The 22247-nt window shown below is 35.4% G+C and overlaps 1 protein-coding gene and 1 pseudogene across 3 annotated transcripts in view; both read right to left on the reverse strand.

Annotated features, from left to right (window-relative positions):
* The window catches only part of USP32 (ubiquitin specific peptidase 32), a 103018-nt gene that overhangs the window by 37052 nt on the left and 43719 nt on the right, over positions 1 to 22247 (reverse strand). For all 3 annotated transcript variants that reach the window (XM_016203539.2, XM_016203532.2, XM_016203547.2), the window contains exons 5-13: positions 21070 to 21229; positions 14159 to 14290; positions 12360 to 12467; positions 10773 to 10888; positions 10068 to 10130; positions 7465 to 7548; positions 6224 to 6285; positions 2328 to 2430; positions 600 to 795 (exon numbers count right to left, since the gene is read on the reverse strand). In XM_016203539.2, coding sequence (XP_016059025.1) covers positions 600 to 795; positions 2328 to 2430; positions 6224 to 6285; positions 7465 to 7548; positions 10068 to 10130; positions 10773 to 10888; positions 12360 to 12467; positions 14159 to 14290; positions 21070 to 21229 — 1024 coding nt within the window. The remainder of the gene's footprint in view (positions 1 to 599; positions 796 to 2327; positions 2431 to 6223; positions 6286 to 7464; positions 7549 to 10067; positions 10131 to 10772; positions 10889 to 12359; positions 12468 to 14158; positions 14291 to 21069; positions 21230 to 22247) is intronic.
* Positions 7564 to 9090, reverse strand: LOC107529962 (non-selective voltage-gated ion channel VDAC3 pseudogene; annotated as a pseudogene).

Here is a 22247-nt window from a genome sequence, read left to right on the forward strand (position 1 = left end):
TGCTAGCCTGTCCAATTTGCCTACTCCCTCCACAGAAAAGGAAAAAGATCTCAAGGATGCAATCAAAACAGAGTGAGACTGAGAGTCCCGCCCTCATAGCAGCAGAATAATGGGGATCAACTGGATTCAGTGGGGCCATAAAACCGCCAAAGCACTCTCATCTCCCCAACCCAGAGTGGGAGCACTAAGTTTCAGGCATCAAGGACTGAAGGAAATTATGGGAACCATTATTAATTGTTTTTCAACATTCAAACAAAACAATCCCCGAGGGCTGGCCTGACATGTCTGCAGAATTTGACATGAAGGTGCATTTAATCCAATGAAGGTATGCTTATAGTTAGAGAATCCTTAAGATAGGAATTTAGATTTTTAATTCCAAAATTTAAACTTGTTGATAAAATAATTTACTAGCAATATGGAGAAGTGTGGCCTAATCAATGAAAACAGTGAAAATATTTTCAAGAATCTTATAAATAACCATTTCATTCAAAACTTATTTCTGTGAATGGAAGCCTGATGCTCAATATCCTACCAAGCACACTCTGACTCCTTTAAGAACTGACCCTGACTAAACCTCACAGGAAACAAGTCATACTTACCACTGCCAATAGTCTCTGAGGCTTCAGATGCAGTAGAAATATTGTCTGAAAATTTCTCTTCTGTGGTGTTCACAGAACTGAGGCTGCCTCCTCCGATTCGGTCTTCACTCTGCTCTATAGAATGCACTGCTGTTCCAAAAGAGTACTTTCCTCCATTCAGAACAGATGATGGCTCAATCACAACAGGGTTGGCATCCTAAAAATCATGAAGTCATACATTAAGAGGTAAAACTTAATAATCTGATGAGTATGCAGCCTTCAAAAATGAATTCCAAAATTATTTATTGTTTGTAATCCTTCTGTGGTTGGCTGCAGTCACTTAAAAACATTTTAATGTATAACTAAGTTTAAAATTCTTCAAAGGGGAAGAGTATGTAGACTGGGAACAGACTGCAAAGACTATGTGCTGTATAAAGTAATTTAGACTTTGTTGTTACGTGCTGTTGAGTGGGCTCTGACTAAGACAACCCTATGAATAAGTGATATTCACAATCTGTGAACATCAGTACTGCTCAGCTCCTACAGACTCATGACTATGGCTTCTTTTATGGAGTCAATCCATCTCATATTTCCTCCTTTCCTGATTCCAGACTTAATTCCATTAAATATTGGAAATCATGGAAGGCTTTTTGTGATATTAAAAAAATAAGTAATATTTATTCTTTTTATTATGAAATATTACATTGTCATTGTACAAAACATAGATAAATATGAAGACTATATCACAAGTACTCAGATTCCAGCATTTAGCATTAACTATACTTGGCATTTTGATGTTTGTTTATGTCTTGTGACTGAAAATATTTACATAAGTATAAAAAATAAGTAGCATGGAAGATATGGTTAGAATTAAGGGCAGGGCTCTGACTTACCAGCTATGAGACCTTCAACAATTGGTAAACGTCTAAGCTTATTTCTTCATGGGTAAAATTAGGATAATATTAGTATCTACCTCAGACCTACTGTGAAGATTACATGAGTGATGCATGTAAAGTGCCTGGCATTTAGGAAATGTGAACTATCCTTCTGGTTGCTGTTAAGTAGATACCACATTTTAAACACAGCATGTTGTTTCTTTTTCTCTCACTTAACATTACATTGACAAGATTTTTCCATGAAAGGATTTTAAACAGCACAATAGCATCATCCAATTTTTGATTTAAAAATTACTCGTGTGTAGAAAGGACTGGAGGCAGAAACTGAAAATTGATGCACAGTTAGAAGACTCCTATAATAATTCAGGCAAGAGATGATGAGGTACTAAACCACAGAGTTAGGTTCAGAAATGAGGACATGGAGAGAAAGGTGACATAATGAAGGATAATATAAACAATGTGGTTGAGATGCCAATGGATTTAAAGTCAGTCTTTACAGTTGACCCCAGGACTTCCACTCTGAGCAAGAAATTCGGGTTACCTTTAGTCCCAGCCTCAGGTTCCTCACAGGTAAAATGGATACACCACCACCTTCCTCTCAGATTGTGAGGATTAAATGTGATATGTAAGGTGCATATACATGCACTCGCATGCCCAATATTACCTTCCTCACAGAGTTGTTGCAGGAGGAAACTTGTAAGCAGCCTGGTACATAGCAATTGTCATATGGGTAATTCTTTCTTTCCCCTTCAAAACTTTAAGTTGGAGCACTTTATTACTAGCCTGTAGTCACTCGAAGTCTGTAGAACTGAAAATCTTATGAAAAATGTAGATAAACAGACATCCTACTCACATATTTTACATAGTCCTTCCATTGCTGCCACCACTGCATGGAGATGATAAACCAATTGTGTCCTGGTTGCAGACCATACCTGCTCTCCCGTTCTAACCATCCTCTGTACATACAAAAAAAATTCCATACATCAAATTATATTATTTAGACGTGTTGGAAAGGAGGGAACGGGAACAGGCCAAGGTGAAATTACTACAGATTACCATTATTCTGACCAAGGCTTAGTTGTTTTCCTTGAATAAATGTTTCTCAATTTGTTGAACAGCTTTCATCAGTTTCCAGAGTTCTGAATGGTTGGTTGACAATTTTGTCCAGTTTTACGTTTGTCAAGTTGCTTTTAGGGGAGAGGATTTGCTGAGAACTTTACTCAGCCACTGCAAAAATCATTATACTGATTTTTAAACAAAGTACTGATTCTTTAAGTTAGAGACAACTATTCCTTTCACCTCATTGCATATGTACCAACCTGACACATTCTTTAAAAATCATCAAAGTCAAATGAATTTTAGAAGTAAAAATGAAACAAAAAATTCAAAGAACTCAAATGGGATGAAACAATTTGGAATCTCAGATTTGAAATGAAAATGTATTGAAAAGGAATACAGAAAGCAGTAGATTATTTGTTTTTAATGAAAAAAGTCCTAAACTTGACTCTGACACTTCAGTGTAATTATAGGTAAATTCCTCAACATTTGCAAACTTCTGCTTTTTCTTTTACAAAATGAGATGATGACACTAATGTCATGCAGTTATTCTGAGAACTAGATGAAATAATACAAGTGGAAATATTTTGCAATGAACAAAGTTCTACAAAAACATGGTCATATCAATATTATATTTTTAAATAGAGATGCTATGAGCATTTGCAAAATAATTAAGCCAAAAATATATATAGTTTACAGAGCATTCTTAATATCTATGCTGTCATATTAACTTCAGAAAATTAGTATAACATAAAATTAGATTGCAATAATGTAAGAAAAAAAAGCTACTGCAGCTATAGAAAAGGCTTAAATATTTCTTTATTATCTCATTTGTACATTTCAATGTATTTTTAAATTTTGATAGCTAAAAATTAGATAAAATTAAGACAACATTGTCAATCCCTAAAAACTATAAACAAGAATGAGTCCTTTGAGTATGAAAATTAAAAAGACTACATGAGACTAGAGATTATATAAAAACATTTTTTTAAATGGATTTTGCTTAACCTTCTTTAAGAAATAACCATTTTTGCCCTGGCCGGTGTGACTCGGTTGGTTGCAGCACCTTCCTGCACACCAAAAGGTGGCAGTATTCCCAGTCAGGGCACATACTCAGGTTGTGGGTTCAGTCCCTGGTTGGGGTGTGTATGGCAAGCAACCGATCAATATTTCTCTCTCACACTGACGTTTCTCTCTCTATCCCTTCCTTTCTCTAAAATCAATTTTTTTAAAAAGAAATAACCAGTTTTAAAAACCCATTTTAAAAAGTTAGAAAAAATACTTGCTGCTTCACCTAATCTGAGTCTCAGTTGGCACTGCCTGTTTAAATGCTGACTACACCATCCTATTCTCAGGTACTCCAAACAACTCTATTTAAGTAAACTCTTTTAGCAAGTAGTCCAAAGCCAGAAGAAACTACTGAAAAATTTGTGTACATACTGCTTTCAAGGAAAAAAAAAAATGATGCCCGGCTGGGCGTGGCTCAGTGGTTGAGCGTCGACCTAGGATCCAGGCGATCAGGGTTCGATTCCCGGCCAGGGCACATGCCTGGGTTGTGGGCTCGATCAATGATTCTCTCATCATTGATGTTTCTATCTCTCTTTCTCCCTCTCCTTTCCTCTCTCTGAAATCAATAAAGATATATTTTTAAAAAAAGAAGAAGAAGAAAAAAAAAAAGAGTGATAGGCTATATGTTAACTATATTCTAAAAGCAAAGTTTAGTTGAGATTCAGTCCTGTTTCTGAAAATTTCTACACATTAAAATTATATAATGGTAGCCCTCAAGTAATGAAAGATATTCAAGGTATTAAAAATTGAGTTATAAATATAAAAAATGTGCAGACCTATCAATTCAGGTATTTTGCCTCAAAGAATTTTGCCTAAGTAAATCCCTAACCAAAGGCATACAGACTTTAATACTAAACTCGCCCTTATATTAAAGAAATATAGAGAAACAAACAGGCAATGAACAGGGTCTATTAGCTAATCATTTAAATTATAAGACACTTTTATTAATATATAAAAGTATCAGTTATATAATCTGCTTTGAAAATGGAAGCAGAAAATAAAACAGTATTTCAAAATATTCTCGGTTTTTTTGTATAAAGATTTACAAATTCCATCAGAGGCATACACATATGTGGGAACGTGAATGTAAAAAGTTTCAATAATGCAACCATCAACAAAATGAAAAGGCAAACTATTGAATGGGAGAAAATACTGCGAACCACATATCTGATACGGGTTTAATATTCAAAATATATAAGGAACTCATGTAACTCAATAGCAAAACAAACAAAAAACAACCAAATTAAAAAATAAGCAAAGGAAATTTTTACAAAAAAGACATACAAATGGCGAACAGGAACGTGCAAAGATGCTCAACATCACTAATCATCAGGGAAATGCAAAATAAAACAATGACTTATCACCTGCCACCAGTTAGGAGAGGGATAACACATTCTGGCAACGGCGTGGAGAAAAGGGAACCCTTGTATACTCTTGATGGGAATATAAGCTAGTCCAGCCACAATGAAAACAGTATTGAGATTTCTCAAGAAATTAAAAATTGAACTACTATATGATCCAGCAGTCCCACTTCTGGATATATATCCAAATAAAACAAAATCGTGTTGTTGAAAAGATAGCTGTATTCCCATGTTCATTGCAGCATTATTTATAATAGCCAAGGTATGGAAACAACCTAAGTGTCCAACAACAAGTTAATGGATAAAGAAAATGTCACACACACACACACACACACACACACACACACACACACACACACACCCCACACACACCCCCCACTGGAATATTATTCAGCGTTAAAAAAGGAAATCCTGTCACTTACAACAACATGGATGAAGCTGGAAGGCATTATGCTAAGTGAAATAAGCCACACAGAAAAGGATAAATAGTGCACAGTATCACCTTATGTGTGGAATCTTTAAAAAAAAAAAGTCGAACTCAGAATCAGAGTAGAAAAGTGGTTGCTGGGGCTGGGGGAAATAAAAAGAGGTTGATAAAAGGGTATAAACTTTCAATGTAAGATGAAAAAGGTCTGTAGATCTAATGCATAATATGGTAACTATAGTAGATAACACATGTATAAGTGAAATTTGCTAAGAGAGTATAACTTAAATGCCCTCACTTCAAAAAAAAAAAAAAAAAAAAGGGTGAAGACAGTAATGGAGGGGGAATCCTTTCATAATGCATACATTTATGAAATCACCACACTGTACACTTTGAATATCTTATAGTTTTAGTTGTCAATTATATCTCAGTAAGTAAAAAATGTCAACAGCAATTATCTAAATACAGAGATGATGGGCATTTTTGCTTCTTTCTACTTAGGTCCACTTTCTACTCTTTCTACAATAAATGTGAACTATTTAAAGTAAGAAAAAATTGCTGCCTTTTATTTTATAAAATATCTTCTTTATTTAGAACAATTAAATTTAGTACTCAGTACAATTTTAATGTGAAATAGAATTTCACTTCTAAATTAATCCAATCCCTTGGTTAGAAAGTTACTTAAAAGTATTTCAATATGTAACTGTTTTGGAGAAACAAGGTGTTATTATAATGATTACATTAAAATGGAACCTGCTGTTACTTAGTAACAATATATTTCAGGTGTTAGCAATTTCAATTATATAATGAAAAATATACAGACTGAAACTACAAACTTACCTAATAATTTGTCCTTCCTCTTCTGGAGTAGCTGGTCTTAACCCCAGAACTATGTGACATACCTAAAGAAAAAAGTGGTAAATTAAACTTCACTGACTGGTGCTAATGACTAGATTGCATTTTTCACATTCACTGCAGAACTTTCAACTAATGAATTATCAATGAGTAACTTGAGCAAATGTGAACTTTACATTTTAGCTATTCTTTTTTTAAAAAATTGATTAAAGAAAGAGGAAGGGAGAGGGAGAGAGAGAAACATCAATGTGAAAGTGATCAGCTGCTTCCTACACACCCCTCTACCAGGGATCAAAGGCCTGCAACCCGGACATGTTCCCTGACTCAAAATCAAACCCACAACCCTTACATGCACGTCACAATGCCAAATCAACTGAGCCACATTGGCCAGGGCACCATAAATTTGTAAAAATTGGAGCAAGAGAACTAGTTTAGGAAAATAGTTAAAATCTAGCAAGCTCTATGACTTTTTCTCCTGGCAGCTTTTCTTCCCTCCTTCTCCCTCAGTGTTTCTTGGACCTTATAAAGAATAAAAATATAAATTTTAAAAAAATTAAGAGATAGCTTTGAAGCTAAGATAATCAGTTCCAGGGGTGTGGAACACCTGGCACGCGGGGCCGTATATGGCCCATGAGATCATTTGGTCTGCCTCAAAAAGCAGCAGTTCCAACCATCACATTAGGGGTGAGTTAATTAAATGTTTGACCAAATATAGCAGGCTAATTTTTAGGTTGATAATTCTGTATGGCCCATGAACGATGTTATAAATATACAAATGGCCCTTGACAGAAAAAAGATTCCCCACCCATTAACTAGAGACTGTATACTTTGAAAAATTTATAACTGCCTACTTATGATCCATCTCTCTGTTCACACTGCCTCACTTGTTAGGGCCTTCAAAAAAAGACAACAGTGCAGAAAAAGCAAATTATGATGGCTTTTATGATTCTCTACAAGTCTACATGCTTTTCTATCATGAGTTATGATAAGATAAATAAACAAACATAATCACCTATATTCTGCTTTCCTATCTCCCACATCATGAGTTTGTGAAGGTTCAATAAGCACTCATGCTCTATCTTACCATCTTTCAGGTAGTGTACAGGATAGTGCAGTTCTATTTATCATTTATGGTTTTGCAGCCCAGTAGCACTACTACATAATGGAAAAGATATAGAATTACTGCTACTACTACTCTCTGAACCTGTCATTTACGTTAAACATACCTGGAAAAGGAGATTCAAAAATTCATTGGCAAGAACATTTTTCACACTCCAGATCTGATAGTCTTCTAGAGTAAGATGGCCCATCTGAAAGAGAAACAATATTAAAAAAAAGATCTCATGCTAATCATTTTTTATAGCATTTGAATAAAATCAGGTTTATTAAACTTATATTGGTCATTTGTCTGAAAACAAACCAATAATTTAAAGTAGATTCTAATGTGTTCATCTGACAAGTAGGCCAGCTACGATAAGTTTAAAAGTAATAAAACTCTGTTGAAGCAGTCAATGGTAATGAGGACAATTTATCGTCAACAATCTTTTTCCTTCAATAAGACCTGGAAAATAAAAGTATTTTCTGCTTCAAGGGTTACCTGTGGAAAACCACAAAAAGCCCTAGAAAGGGAAAAATGGAATATTCACTATTTTTTTTTAATGTGATGGGTTTATTTTATTCTACTCTGATACAAAACCCAAGATTCCACTACAGCACAGAGACCAATATATTAAAAGGTCATGAAAAAGTAGTGTGGGAAATGCAGGATGTGACGTACAAAATGGAGGATCAGGTTATTTCCTTTATAACATGACAGTACATTGTTGTTGAGGAACACATTTAAAATAATACTGCAGAACTGAACTGAAATGTGGCATAAACATGACAACTTCCAGGCATGACTTCAAGCACCTCCCTTAGGACCTGCAATCTCTAGACTTCAGTGTGGGGAGGATTACAATTCTTTGAAAGAATAAAAAGTTCACACTCGCCAAAACACAGTGGGCTCATTTCTCTTCACCTCCAGGGAGAAATCTGATGCTTTATTCAAATCCACATTAAGCTTCTAGTTCAAATCCCAATCCAACCTTGTGACTTCCAGCACTGAAGTTCTTTCCATGAATTAAAGCTGACAGGGTCAGATTGACTCCTGGTCAAAGAGTCTGTGTATAACCCAGTCCAATCAGGCTGGCATTATTTACTTTAGCAGATAAGTTCTACAATCCAACTTTTATTTAGCAGCGATGCCAAAACAGGTGTTGTTACTGCCAGCTGTCCAAGCAAGGTTTATTGACGTTTTAGTCTTCTTGCTAACCTGGTAGACAGACCCTCCAAATTCAGTGCCATTATTCACATGACTGTGCAGCAAGAAGTCTGCGGCCTTGTAACCCAGGCAAAATTATTCCGTGACAGTTTGGATTTGGCTATGTCAGAACTCATCTGACTCATCTGACAGCCAGCAAGCCAACCTTCAAAGGCTAACACAGCCCAGCCATAGATGGTCGGGCCAAAAACTCTTTATCAACATTACTACCAAGGCTGAAACAATCCCGTTTAGAGGAGGCCTTCAATTTCCCACTCTTCTTTCCTGTGTTAGGTAGAAACGTGGTATCAAGAGTCAGTTTCAACCCTTCAGCCTACTTATTCTCCAAAGAGATTTCTGTAAGAGTACTGTCTTCCATTTTTGGGTGAAAGTAAATTCAGTTACAGACATTTTATTTGGTCTTTAGTTTGCCTGACGCTTTCCCTTCATCAGTATAAGCATGACCAGAAGTAGAAAATTCCACTCCACTATATAACTTGGTTTTCAGATCTATTTTGACCATGCCAAACCCATGTCCTTTGTTGAAAACACCCTTGGCAGCCTTTCCTAGGTCACATGAATTGGTGTGTTATACATATCTCCACCCAGAGGGCAGGTCTCTGCTCTGCGAGGGCAACGCTGAAGTTCTTCTTCAACCAACACCATCCATACCTGTGTGGCCTCACTCCCCCTGGCGTCACCTGAACAACCTACTCCCCCCACTCCCATATGGGGCACTGCGTCAGGGGCCATGCACCACGGAGCTGCTCATGAAGGGGCAAAGCAACTGTCTGGCTCTGTGTGGCCGGCAGGGTACAGCGCACAGAGGGCCAGAGCAGAGGTTGTTGGACATGAGGCCTACTCACTAATTTTGAAAGCAAAAACAGACCCTCCAGATTATGCCCTTTCATCCTAACAATATTCTAAGACCTCCTTAGAAACATGTAGCAATATTATCAGACTTCTTAGGGATTTAATATCTACGTTACATTTCTCCAAAATACAGTTTTTAACATTAAGTTTTTATAAGTTGAATAAAGCAACATTTTTGTGTTGCCAAAGAGCTCCAAAAATTACATATACCATAGAGAAGACAATATATACTTTTTCTTGTCAGGCAAAAATATAACCAAATACTTCTTACTTCATGTATATAACAATTACCTAATAATAATCCTAGATGAATAATGTTTTTAGCTTTTATTATTAGTATTATGTTTGTTTGTTTGTTTTTAATCCTCACCCTAGGATATTTTTTCCATTGCTTTTCAGAGAGAGGGGGGAATAAGAGGGAGGGACATCAATGTGAGAGAGATCCATAGACTAGCTGCCTCCTGCAACGCCCAACCAGGGCCTGGGATGGAGCCTGCAACTAAGGTATGTGCCCTCAGCCAGAATCAAATCCGGGACCCTTCAGTTCGTGGGCCAACGCTCTAACCACTGAGGAAACTGGCCAGGGCTTTTTTTTATTCTTTGAGAGCACGTGGTATTGTAAGAAAAGGATAAATTAGTCCTGGCTAGACCTACCTTTGTAGTGTCATGTGCACTCAATATGCCTTCTACAATGTCAGACAGATCCGTATGTAATTCCTTTAAAAACAGAAATTCAAAGGAGTAATTAAAAAACAGTTGATATTATTTTTATTATTCAGTTGCCAAAGTATAATTATATATATATAATATATATATATTTATTTTAATCCTCACTCAAGGATATTTCTTCATTGCTTTTCAGAGGGAGTGGAAGGGAGAGAGAGAGAGAGAGGAACATCAGTGTGAGAGAGACCCATCAATTGGCTGCCTCCTGCACACGTCCCGACCAGGGCCTGGGATGGAGGCTGCAACTGACATATGTGCCCTTGGCTGGAACTGAACCCAGGAACTTTCAGTCCGCGGGACAACACTCTAACTACTGAGTCAAACCAGCTAGGGCCAAGGTATATTATATTTGGATCTAGTATTTTTTAATTACCATAAATACTTATATTTGCTTTAAAAAAAATAAGACAATTACCCTATAGTTTCATTCTTACTTTATACAATAAGTCTAGTTTATTAAATTTTTTAAGGCAAATTCTCTACCCAATTTTGCATTTTCAGCAATGAATATTCTGAGTAGCATAATATAGCAACTAGCAGTAGTAAGAAATCCTTTTCACTGTTAAAAAATTCTCCACTCTATTTTCCTATTGGAAGTTTACATGCAACAAGATGTTTAAAATCAGAACTTACTGGAATATCATCAGTGCGGTTGTCCTTCCAAACCTCTAAAAGTGCAACCACCATGTTTCTCAGTTCAACCCTAGAGAGAACTCCATCACGGTCAACATCAAATACCTTGAAGCAAACTAAAAAAAAAAAGAAACTCTTACGGAGAGGAATCAGTTTTATATTCTGAAGTACAATACATTTTACTAGAAGCTGCCCTAATAAAATTACTCAATTTCTCAAGCAAGCATATTCTAGATTAAGTTCTCATCTGGAGAGACATAGAAGTATATCATTAAAGTCCTCTGAACATGTAAGACTAACTGCACACTTTATAAATCTGTCTCTCTCAAACTTGAAAACAAAAACAAAACAAAAAAGGAGGCCAATAAATATTACAATACCTCACAGGTTTTGAGGTAATTCAAGCCCTTAAATTAATTTCTAATATTTAAAACTGATCACTGAAGAGTTGATTCTTCTAATACTGAAAATATTCCATCTCCATTAAGAATCAATAACAACAAGCTGCTATTAAGACAGTCTACTTCCATTTTGCCTCTCCAAACAAATGCACACTCAATGTTTTACCAAAGAACAATTTCAACTCTTTGATGAAGTTTATATACAACATGCTAAGAATTAGAAATATAAGCACTTTACTAATTAACTACAAATGAATCACTCTAGTTTGATAACTTTCATTAGCCCACCAGCAAAAAAGAATTAAAAAAAAATTTTTAAGTCCATAATTAAGATCAAGTGAGAAACAAAAATTTCAGCCTCCTTATTTTATATTGGAACTTTAATGGGAACAAATAACCTATCATAAATCCAGGCTGAGCTAATGGTATATCATCATAGGGGGAAAAAGAAATCTGAATTTTTGAGATTAAATAATAATCTATTTCATACACCCCTAAAATGACTATGCTGTTAAAGTGAGTGTATCATAGCATAATATTACTCAAGGTCAAAATATTCAAATAGCACACTCACAACAGACAACATTTATGAGCTGCATTTTAGAAGGACACATATTAGAATTAGGTACCAAGTAAATGTAAACTGCTGCATTTTCTGAAATATGGTTAAGATTTAATAATGTAATATATACTTATGCTTATAAATTATGCTGTAACATTTCAGCTAGATTTATAAGACCATTTTAGTATTTAATAAAAGTGTGTTTTGATCATAAATTTCACTTTGCTAATAAAGTATTAATATATACAAGTCACAGAAAATGAGTTGTACCTCCAATTACGCAAGGCACAGAATTCTCTATATAGGCTACCAGAAAATATTTTCTAAATGCTTAACATTTTCAAATATATTATGGCTAAAATAGTTTATCATAATTGGTAAAATCATCAGGAAAATCAGCCCTATTATTAATAACAAAGACACCAAACTACTCCATGGTGAAAAAGAATAGATGATTGAATCCTTAGACTGGCTTCAGTAAAACCTCAACATGAGACTGCTATAGGCCAACCTGACAAAGTGATGAAAATTCAAGACTTAATCCATAGATGATTTTACATGGATGAATCCTAATTTTTTCACTGTATACTTTGCAAATTTTGTGACAATGTTTAACAAACTTACATTTTTGTCTTTCAGCCAGGGGTCCCCTGCAACAGGCTGACAATCCACAGGATATCTCTTTAAAATCTATGTGATTGTCACGATTTTCATCAAAAGCATTAAACAAGCCTGTAAAATAGGAAAAGACACCATAAACCACAGTGACCAAACTTCCTAATGTTATAATAACATGTTTATAAAAGGAGGCCTGACTCCCATAAACTGGCCATTGGCCAATCAATAGTTCCCATTTTCTCAGAAAGTATTTTTTTTCTTGTGGTGTAATTATAACTAAAACTTAAGATCCTAGCAGAAAATACATTACTATCACTTAGCGTTTGGTTATGATTGCCTTTGCCCATCTCTACCTTATATCAATTTTAACAGCTAAAAATGACTATAGTATGCAAAAAAATCAATTAAAAAATTAAAAATCCACCCAAATCAGAAATTATTTTAAAAGATTAAGAAGAAAAAGAAAAAAAGGAAAAAAGTTTAACTGTATGCTCCAAGATATAACATGCTGTTATTAATAAGCTCCTATAAAGCTCTTCTATGAAGCAAAGAAAAATAACACGCTATATTATAAGAGAAAGAAATTCTGTACTACAGTCTTCTTTGTACTACTTAATCTTTTATAAATGTATATTATAAATTTCAGAAAGAAAGGGGATTTATAACCCAATCCTGTGGTTTTCAAACATTCTTTAAAAAACAGAAATAAAGCCCTGACCCATTTGGCTCAGTGGTTGGAGCACTGGCCCAAGGACTGAAGGATCCTGGGTTTGATTCTGGCCAAGGGCACATATCTTGGTTGCAGATTGATTACCTGCTCCAGTCCCAGTGTGTGTGGGAGGCAACCAATCGATGTATCTCTCTCACATTGATGTTTCTTTCTGTCTGTCTCTCCCTTCCACTCTCTCTAAAAAGCAATGGAAACTATATCCTCAAATGAGGATAAAAAAATTTTTTTTAAAAAGAAATAATTTTGTTTTAAAAATAAAATGATTTACCAATTTCCAATTTGAAAAAGGTAAAAACCCAGCTGCACTGTTGAAATAGATGAAAGCCCAGGACGTTATCTGTTCTGGCTCCCCTAACAAGTACTTCTGAAGTACCCTAGGACTCTGAAGAATCTAATTCCATGCCCTCAGTTTAAAGATTAGAAAACGAAAACTCAGAAGGGGGTTGCCAAAAGGAAGAAAAGTTTAAAAAGGTGAGAACAAGAAGCAGAACCCAAATATTAAGATTCCAAATATGATTTTTTTGTGATATCACCCACAATTACTTTGTATTCCTAATTTTTTAAAAGTCATAGCAACAAAAAGTTTAGAGTTAGTGGGGAGCTCAGAGATGGCCCAATCCAGTGATTTCTTAATTTTGGGGGTGGGGAGGGGAGGATACAGCAGTAGAAACTTCTTATGTGAAAGAAAAAGAGTAGAGGCACTCAAACTGAGGAAGAGACGGGGTTAGGTGTAAATACCTGGAGCTCTGCCCACTCAGCAACTACCACCGTAATCCCTGCACCAGCTGCTGAGGAACCTCATTGGAGTACAGCTTCACAACCACTGACTTGGTCAAACTTATTTTATATATGAAGATATTTAGGTGAAGAAAGCTAAACTAATTTATGCAAGGTCACGTAGGTTGAACAGGATGTTCAAAACTATAATTTAAATTCTCATTTAAGTTTTTTTCCACTGAACTTGCAAACCTGTAATATTATGGCCTTTTAGAGTTAAGATGTATTGGTTAGAAACAAGAGATGGGCTCAGGTCTGTTTACCAAAAAACACTTGTAGAAAATAGAATGATTCCTACCTTCACTTAGAGATGGACGAATAGGTGGTGAAATCAATGGGCCAAATGTCTCTAAATCAAATCGTCCAGTCCGGGATTGAGCCTTCAGCGACCAATAACGTTTCTCCAGATCAATGATGTCTGATTCCTCCACTGAGAGTCATATCAAACAAGATTATAAAACCTCTCAGCCTTCTCCTCTGGGCAGTTAGTTTAACCTAATAATATAACTTCCAAAGAAATATTTTAACTTCCCAATTTAATTGCTAAAAATAAACATTATCTAAAACAAAATTCTGAAACACAAATACATTATATCTAAAATGGCATGAAAAGTAAATTCAAATTAACATAAAAGAGGCTTTAAAATAAAAAATTATTTTTGCAATTTCCAATAAGTAGACTGCTTAAATCCAACATGTAGAATAAACACTGAGACATTTCTTTTTGGCTTCTCATACCACTTTTATCTGTAGTTATTTTTTATAATTTTCAATTTCTATCTGGGGTTTAAAGATTCCACATACATATTCTCTCCTGGCTGCACTGTAAGCATCTAAGGGCAGAATCCATGTCCGATTCATCCTGTCAATATGGTTACTACTTACCAATTCAATACTTAAGTAAATGAAAAAGAATACAATAAAATATATTGTAAGTAGCAAACTCAATAAATGATAAAGGAGTTAGAGTAGGATTTACGATGTGACAGGTAATAGGGGCATCATGAAAACGTGAACATCTTTCTTTCCTCATTCATCAGAAGGTATAATTTTTAAAAATCACTGACAAGTTCTAATCATGCTTATATTTTATGTGCTTTCTCCCCTTCAAGGTATTAAAGCATTTCTGATTAACTGATGTTTACATAATACATTAAATTAGAACACAGAAAAATCATACAACTGCGTCCAAAATTTTTTACCTTTGAAGATTAAGTTTATTAAGTAATTTCCTTAAAAAACAATTTCTTTACTGAAGTAGAAATGTGGGAAGACAAGTAGAAGAGGGGAAAATGATCAGATTGGTCATTGTTACCAATTAAAACCATGCTTTAGAGGTCATGTGAACTGTTCATTTTGGGGTTACAGACTGCAATTCATTAATCAAATATTTGCCAAAAACAGGCTACGGTAAGTTATATGCATTATATTATTACTCCAACATTTTGAATGAATTGACAGCTGAACTTCTAAGAGGGAAGGCAGCTAACCTTATTTTCACTTAAAGACGAAAGAGGTAATAATTACAGTAGTTGCTCTATTTGCAATTCATAAACCAATACCTAAAACTTATGCTTCATAAGCTAAATAGGAATGAATTTATTACCCACCTATAGGTATAATTTTTTCTGGTTCACGATAGCAGCATATAATATTCCTAACATTCTAAATAGTTCTTGGCCTGCACTTTGGGCCATTCTAATCAAGACCCACCTTACCAGAGGCTCCAGCTGCAGAAAGCGCTCTTTAGTGCCAGAATTTGATTCTCATTTTTAAAAAAGCCAGACAAAATATCCAAGTGTTTTCAAACAGTCACACAGTTCTTCAACATTTTTGAGGATGAAGCCTTCTCAAAAGCTATGACCTTCTGAGATACACTTAAAATGGCTGTAAGCCTTACATAATTTACCACTAGACAGAGGATAAGGAAGAAGGGACATGCTGATCTACTAGAGGCTTATGATCTAGGAATCACTAAAGCACTTTTTTTTTTATTCAAAGGTTTTAACATTGCAAACTAAAATGTGGCAAGGGAATACAATAATATACATATTTTTAGTTGAGATAAGAAGTGCTAAAATAGAGACAATATAAATTTGAATTACATATGGAAAGGAAAATAATTAAAATGAGTTCTATGGCCCTAAAAATACTACACTAATTACCTCAGAATCCAGATTCTAGTACTAAAAGGAATCACTGAGGTAGCAGGCTTATTCACTCTGATGATACATTTTAGGAAAACTCCAAAAACTCTTTCTTAGTATATAGCTAAATTCTATGAAAAATAAGGTCAAAATTAAGGAAAATTAACTCTCAGTTCTTAAAATATAGTTCTTAAAAATCATAGTTATTCTATTATCTGTTTCATTGTAGGTAAATTGGTAATCATCAATGATCTTGCCTGGATCAAATAAAATTAATTATTGAAGAGAAATTAAAAAATAATCACCTGTGAGTATCCCAAGGGAAAAAGAATTAAATTGGAAAAGTGAATCTGTATGATTCTCTGCAGTCTGAAGATGGCAGCTTACCACCACCACAACTGCCACATGACCAACTCCTTTTATCTGCAATTACAAACTACTCATAAAAGATTAAGGAATAAAATGACTGTGTGTCAATAAACTGTCTTTAAGTCCTAAAATTATAATAAGCATGCACTCTGGGGTTCAAACATGCCAACTTTGGCACTTGATCTTGAGAAAGTCATTTGATCTTGAGAAAGTTTCTTTTAAACTTCTCATAGTCTTGGTTGCCCCATTTTTAGAATGGAGATGAAATGAACCTCAGAGATGGTACAAGAATTAAATGAGATAATGTACACAGAGTATAGTGCCCCCTCTAGAAAGTATTCAATCTGCATGTGGTAAATTGGAACCTTCCACAGAGCAAAGTATTTTTTTCTTGGGGGGGAGTATAGGAGCTATAATCAAAGATCATTTAATATTCTGCAAATATGTAATAAAAGCATATTAATATTATGTGCCTGAAAAAAACTATAGATATGATTGTGAACAAAACAACTATGTTTAGATTCTAGTAAAAGTGAAAACTGGTCATTTTAACCTAACATGGAAAATATTAGGGAACAGACACAGGGTTTTCAGGGAGCACATAAGCAGCTAGGTCCTTGGAGGTCTTACAGAGGCGAAAGAGCATATATAAAAAGCCTAGACAAGTAGTAATAGGACAGAAAAAGAAAACCAAAAAACAATTGCTGGGCTCTGTTATAATTCAAAAACAAGAATAACTTATACAAGGACCTGTACTATGGACCCAAAAGAAGAGACAAAAACAAGAAAGGACAAGAGCGTTAAAGATGATGGGCAGTTCAATCTAGAGCTAGTAGGCAGCTGAGACATTTCAAAGGTTATGAAACTCAAGTAGAGAGCTGCCAAACTATATTTGGCTAGGACTATGCACGTTCAATAGTAGGGGATGGATACACTGATCTAAGTATGTAAAACAATTACATTTTGAGTTTATAGTCTGTGTCTCCTAACTCCAACACTATGTGGAGCTAAATAACCTTGAAAAAAATGGATGGGGAAAGGGTATTTCAAGAAAAATCCAAAAGATTAGGGTTTGGTCTTAAGACTATTCTCTCAGATATCAAAAAAAGAAAGTGTAATAACACCTGCACTAACCTATTTCAAACATTTAATTATACAAAACATGTTTATGCTCTCTGTGTTCTCTGACTCTGAACATCACTGTCAAGATGTTCAGCATCATTGCAAACACTGTCTGTCTCTCTCCACTACAAATGGCTTTAAAAATTAACTTGTCATTAAGAACATTGTTTATACTTGATCAAAAAATTTTTCAGAAACCTAATCTTAGGTATTCAAATAGCAAATTATGATAGACAAATAAAAAATCTTGATAAAAATTTGGTTAAGCATAAAAACTTGAACTTTGGGCTGAAGCTCTAATTCAATTTCTTAAATTTAAATAAAAGGTAAGATAACAATAGTTTGAAATTTGCAGTTCTGAAAATGTACTTGCCATGACAAAATCTAAGATCTTGTGTAAGTCAAATCAGTTAATTATTCTAACTGTACTGAATACAAATAGCTCCCCAGTCTTATTTGTGATTTACATAAAAGAAATAAAATTTGATTAAATATGGCAAAATGTTCAACTTACTGTGACTTCAAATTTCATTTTATAATTGTATGTGAAAAAGCAATTAAAGTGAAAAAATTATAATTCCTTTATGTTTCCTTGATTCCTCGGCTCATTATATAAAGAGTCACTGATGCTTTAAAATAAACATTTTCTGTCTACTTATAAATCAGTTAATAACATTCTCTATTTTTATCACAAGATTTTACTTTCCTGACATATTATTTGAAAAGTATAATGCAGCAAATATGCTTTGAGTAGAAGAGCCTACAAAGATGCCAGTAGTGAATTGCTTAGACAGAAGCTGAGAACTTATAAATGATAAATCAGTCATCAGAATGTAAACCTGCCTATGTCAGAATTGCTATAAGACAATTAGCAGTGATTCTGATTTTGTGATAATGCTCTCATAGTAAGACCCACTAAGAAAGTAGCCATTTGCTGAAGCCAGTAGCAAACTGAGTTTTTATTGTACTGGTTTATTTTGGTTCTTTATTTTTATTTTTTTTATACATCTTTATTGATTTCAGAGAGAGGAAAGGAGAGGGAGAGACAGATAGAGACATCAATGATGAGAGAGTCATTGATCGAGCCCGCAACCCGGGCATGTGCCCTGACCGGGAATTGAACCCCGATCACCTGGATCCCAGGTCGACACTCAACCGCTGAGCCACGCCCGGCCAGGAGGTTCTTTATTTTTATAAATTATAAAAGAAAACAAACTGGTAAAAAAACAAAAACAAAACTCTTTCCACAGATGTGGAAGAGTTCATTTTTGTGCTGGTCTACAGCCCTTTGTTAGAAAATTGTCTGCTCCCAAAACAATTACTCTCTGGCAACAGTGGATGAAGCTCGCTAACATTCACAAGCCAAGTCCGTTTTCACTAATACAAGAGGATGCATACTCATTGTAAAGCACCTATTCTATACCAGGCACAGAGCTGAGTCCTTTAAAAGCAAAAAGTATCACCTCATGTACTCCTAAAGGGTAGCACAATGTGCAATCCCAAATATGCCACTTTGGCATAAGAATTATTCTGAGTTGAGGGCAAGGGAGAAGCAGCAAATACAAGAAAAGCTCTCCGCCCTCCATTTGCCTAACTTGTAAAGGTGTCTCCCCCATCCCTCTACCAGGAAGAAAATAAGTTAATCACCAGAGATAACTCTAGATCCTAATCATCAGAGGAATTAATCCACATAACAAACTTATTACCAGTCCTATCTGACATTAGTTTTTCCATATATTTGCCTCCCCACAATTTGCCATCCATAGAAGTTCAAGGCCCTTCCTCTTTGTCTCACCACCTCTCTACACAATTACTGGGTGTTTGCTAGGATGATATATAAGCTCAAGTTCTAACCACTCCTTTGAGTTATGCATCAATGAATGCTCCTACGCAGGACACTAAACTTCCATTTTCTTCATATCTGTCTTTTATCAGTCTAATTTAAAGGGCCCCGGTCCATGAATCCCAGATGGATAGAGGAAAAAGATTTTCCTCCTCTACACTCCTTATAACACACCTATGAGGTAAGTTGTATCATTAGCCCTGTTCTTCAGAGAAGGAAAGAAGTTCAGAGAGATTAAATAAATTTCCAGCAGCTACATGAACAATAAGTGTACAGGACAACACTCCAACCAACTGAGCCACACTGGCCAGAGTTAGAATGCATTCTTAAATGAAGGAATATTAGAAGCAATGGGGTAGCTATAAAAGTTCATGGTATAGTCATGAAACATTGACCAGTGCTCTGCAACTGAAGCAGAGAACATATGTGAAGAGAAATGGGTATGGAAACTTAAGAATAGGAAACTAAGAGATTTAGAGCCAACAAAGCTAAGGAGTTTAAACTTTGTTCTGCAGAAAATGAAGAATCTTCAAAGGTTTCTGAGAAAGGAAATAAAGAGTGATTTTTTTTAAAAATAAACTTTTTGTTTTTTAAATATGTCTTTATTAATTTCAGAGAGAAGAAGGAAGAGGGGGAGAGAGAAAAAACATCAATAATGAGAGTCATTGATTGGCTGCCTCCTGCACCCACCCCTCTCACTGGGGATGGAGCCTGAAACCTGGGCATGTGCTCTGACCAGGAATCGAACTAAAATCTCCTAGATCATAGGTTGATGTTCAACTGCTGAGCCATGCCAAGAGAGCAATATTTGGCCCTGTAATTTCCCGAGTGATAAGAGTTTCTGACACAAAGCTCTTAAATTCCTTGCAATTTCTTGAGTAATAGGAGTGTTTTGTTCTAATGCATGAGGTGACTCTTAGTGGGCTCCTGCATAAGGGTTGATTACCAGAAAGACCAAGCCATAATTAGAGACTAAAACTTTCAGCCCCACTCCCCAAACTCTGGAGAAAGGAGCTAGAAATTGAGTAAATAATTCATCATGCCTACATGATGAAGCCTCCATAAAAATCCGTAAGAATGGGGTCCAGAGAGCTTCAAGACTGACAAACATATCCACGTGCCAGCAGGACTGTGCATCCCAGATACACAGGGACAAAAACTCCCTTCCAAATCTTGCCCTATGTATCTCTTCATCTGGTTGTTCATCTGTATCCTTTAACATCCTGTATTATATAACAAATCAGTAAACATAACTATTTCCCTGAGTTCTTTGAGCTGTTCTAGCAAATGAGCAAACCCAAGGAGGGACTCAATAGGAACCTCTAATTTACAGCTGGTTGGTCAGAAGCACGGTGACAACCTGGACTTTTGATTGGTATCTGAAGTGGGGGACAGAGGGGCAGTCTTGTGGGACTGAGCCCTAAACCTGTGGCATCTATGCTAACCCTAGGTAGATAGTATCAGAATTGAAATGAATTGTAGGACACCCAGTTGGTGCCTGCAGAGCACTGGAGAATTGCTTGGTGTGGGGGAAAATACCACACACTTGGAGTACAAAGTACTTAGTGAGTAGACAAAAGAGTGTTTTCCTTTTCAGCCAAATATTTCATTTTATTACACTTTAGAAGAAAAAACTACTGACAAACTTCTTCTTTATAAGCATATTCTCATATTACCAGGCAATTGTATTAAAAAGTGAACAGAAAACAATGAAATGCCATTACTTACAATGTGTGACTCCAGCCAGAGTTTGGTAGAAAGTGGGAGTATCACTATCATCAGTGAGGGTCACATATACACCTCCAGACAGTAGCCAACGAGAGAAGGTAAAAGCATCTTTGTTTAGAAGAAGCCAATTTCTAAACTTTTCATAGTTTACCTTTTCACCCTATAATTAAAACAAGAAAGCATAGTTTAGTCAATATTTAAGGTATCTTACTTGGAACAAGCACAACTTGAAATGTGCAATTAGTTGACATTTGCCTACAAAGGAGAATTATCTAAATAATACCATAGGCTGTAATCTTGGAAATCAAGCTGTTTTAAAAAATAATTGTACTTTAGACGTTCCATTTGCTCAAAATCTAGATGCAAATTGCAACTTATTTCACCAATTCATTAAAGCAGTGTACTGCTACTACTAAGCCACATTTTATTTGCTAAGGTATATCCTGAAATCGGTAAATTGCATTTCTTTTAATATTTAATAAATCTAATTTTCACTTGCCTTATTCCTCTTCTTTAGCACCTCAATCTGTCAGAATTAGCATATTTTAATTAAATATGTATGAAATTTAAGTGCTCTTTAAGATTTTGTTTGTTTTTAAAATATTTCTTTATTGATTTCAGAGAGAGGAAGGGAGAGAGAGAGAAAGAGATAGAAACATCAATGATGAGAGAGTCACTGACCGGCTGCCTCCTGCACACCCCGCACTGGGGATCGAGCCCACAATCCGGGCATGTGCCCTGACTGGGAATTGATCCTCAATCTCCTGGATAATAGGTCGATGCTCAACCGCTGAGCCACACCCAGCCGGGCTTTTAGTACTCTTTTAAATTTCATTGGCAAATTAAAAACAACTATCCCAGAGTCCTCAACCGAAAGTATCAATGAAAACATGTATTCACAAGTCAACTAGAATACAAAAAGAAACAAGTAGATTTCTATTTCTTTGGTTTCTTTCCTTGCTAAATCTTTCTTTGCCTTGCTAAATCTCTGGAGAAAAATAGTACCAGGTTGAGAAAGAACATCACATGGCTATGCAAATCATTCTCTTTGGAAGACAACAAGACCTAGGCTGAGTAAGGGCCAGATGTTGCTATGAAAAAAAGGGAGACGTAACTCACACAGAAATACAATCAGAAATGACAGGAGCCTAGTAGGTCTAATCTTGATAGAGATATTA

The sequence above is a fragment of the Miniopterus natalensis genome, chromosome 17, assembly GCF_054644295.1.
Source record: "Miniopterus natalensis isolate mMinNat1 chromosome 17, mMinNat1.hap1, whole genome shotgun sequence".
Classification (NCBI taxonomy): Eukaryota; Metazoa; Chordata; class Mammalia; order Chiroptera; family Miniopteridae; genus Miniopterus; species Miniopterus natalensis.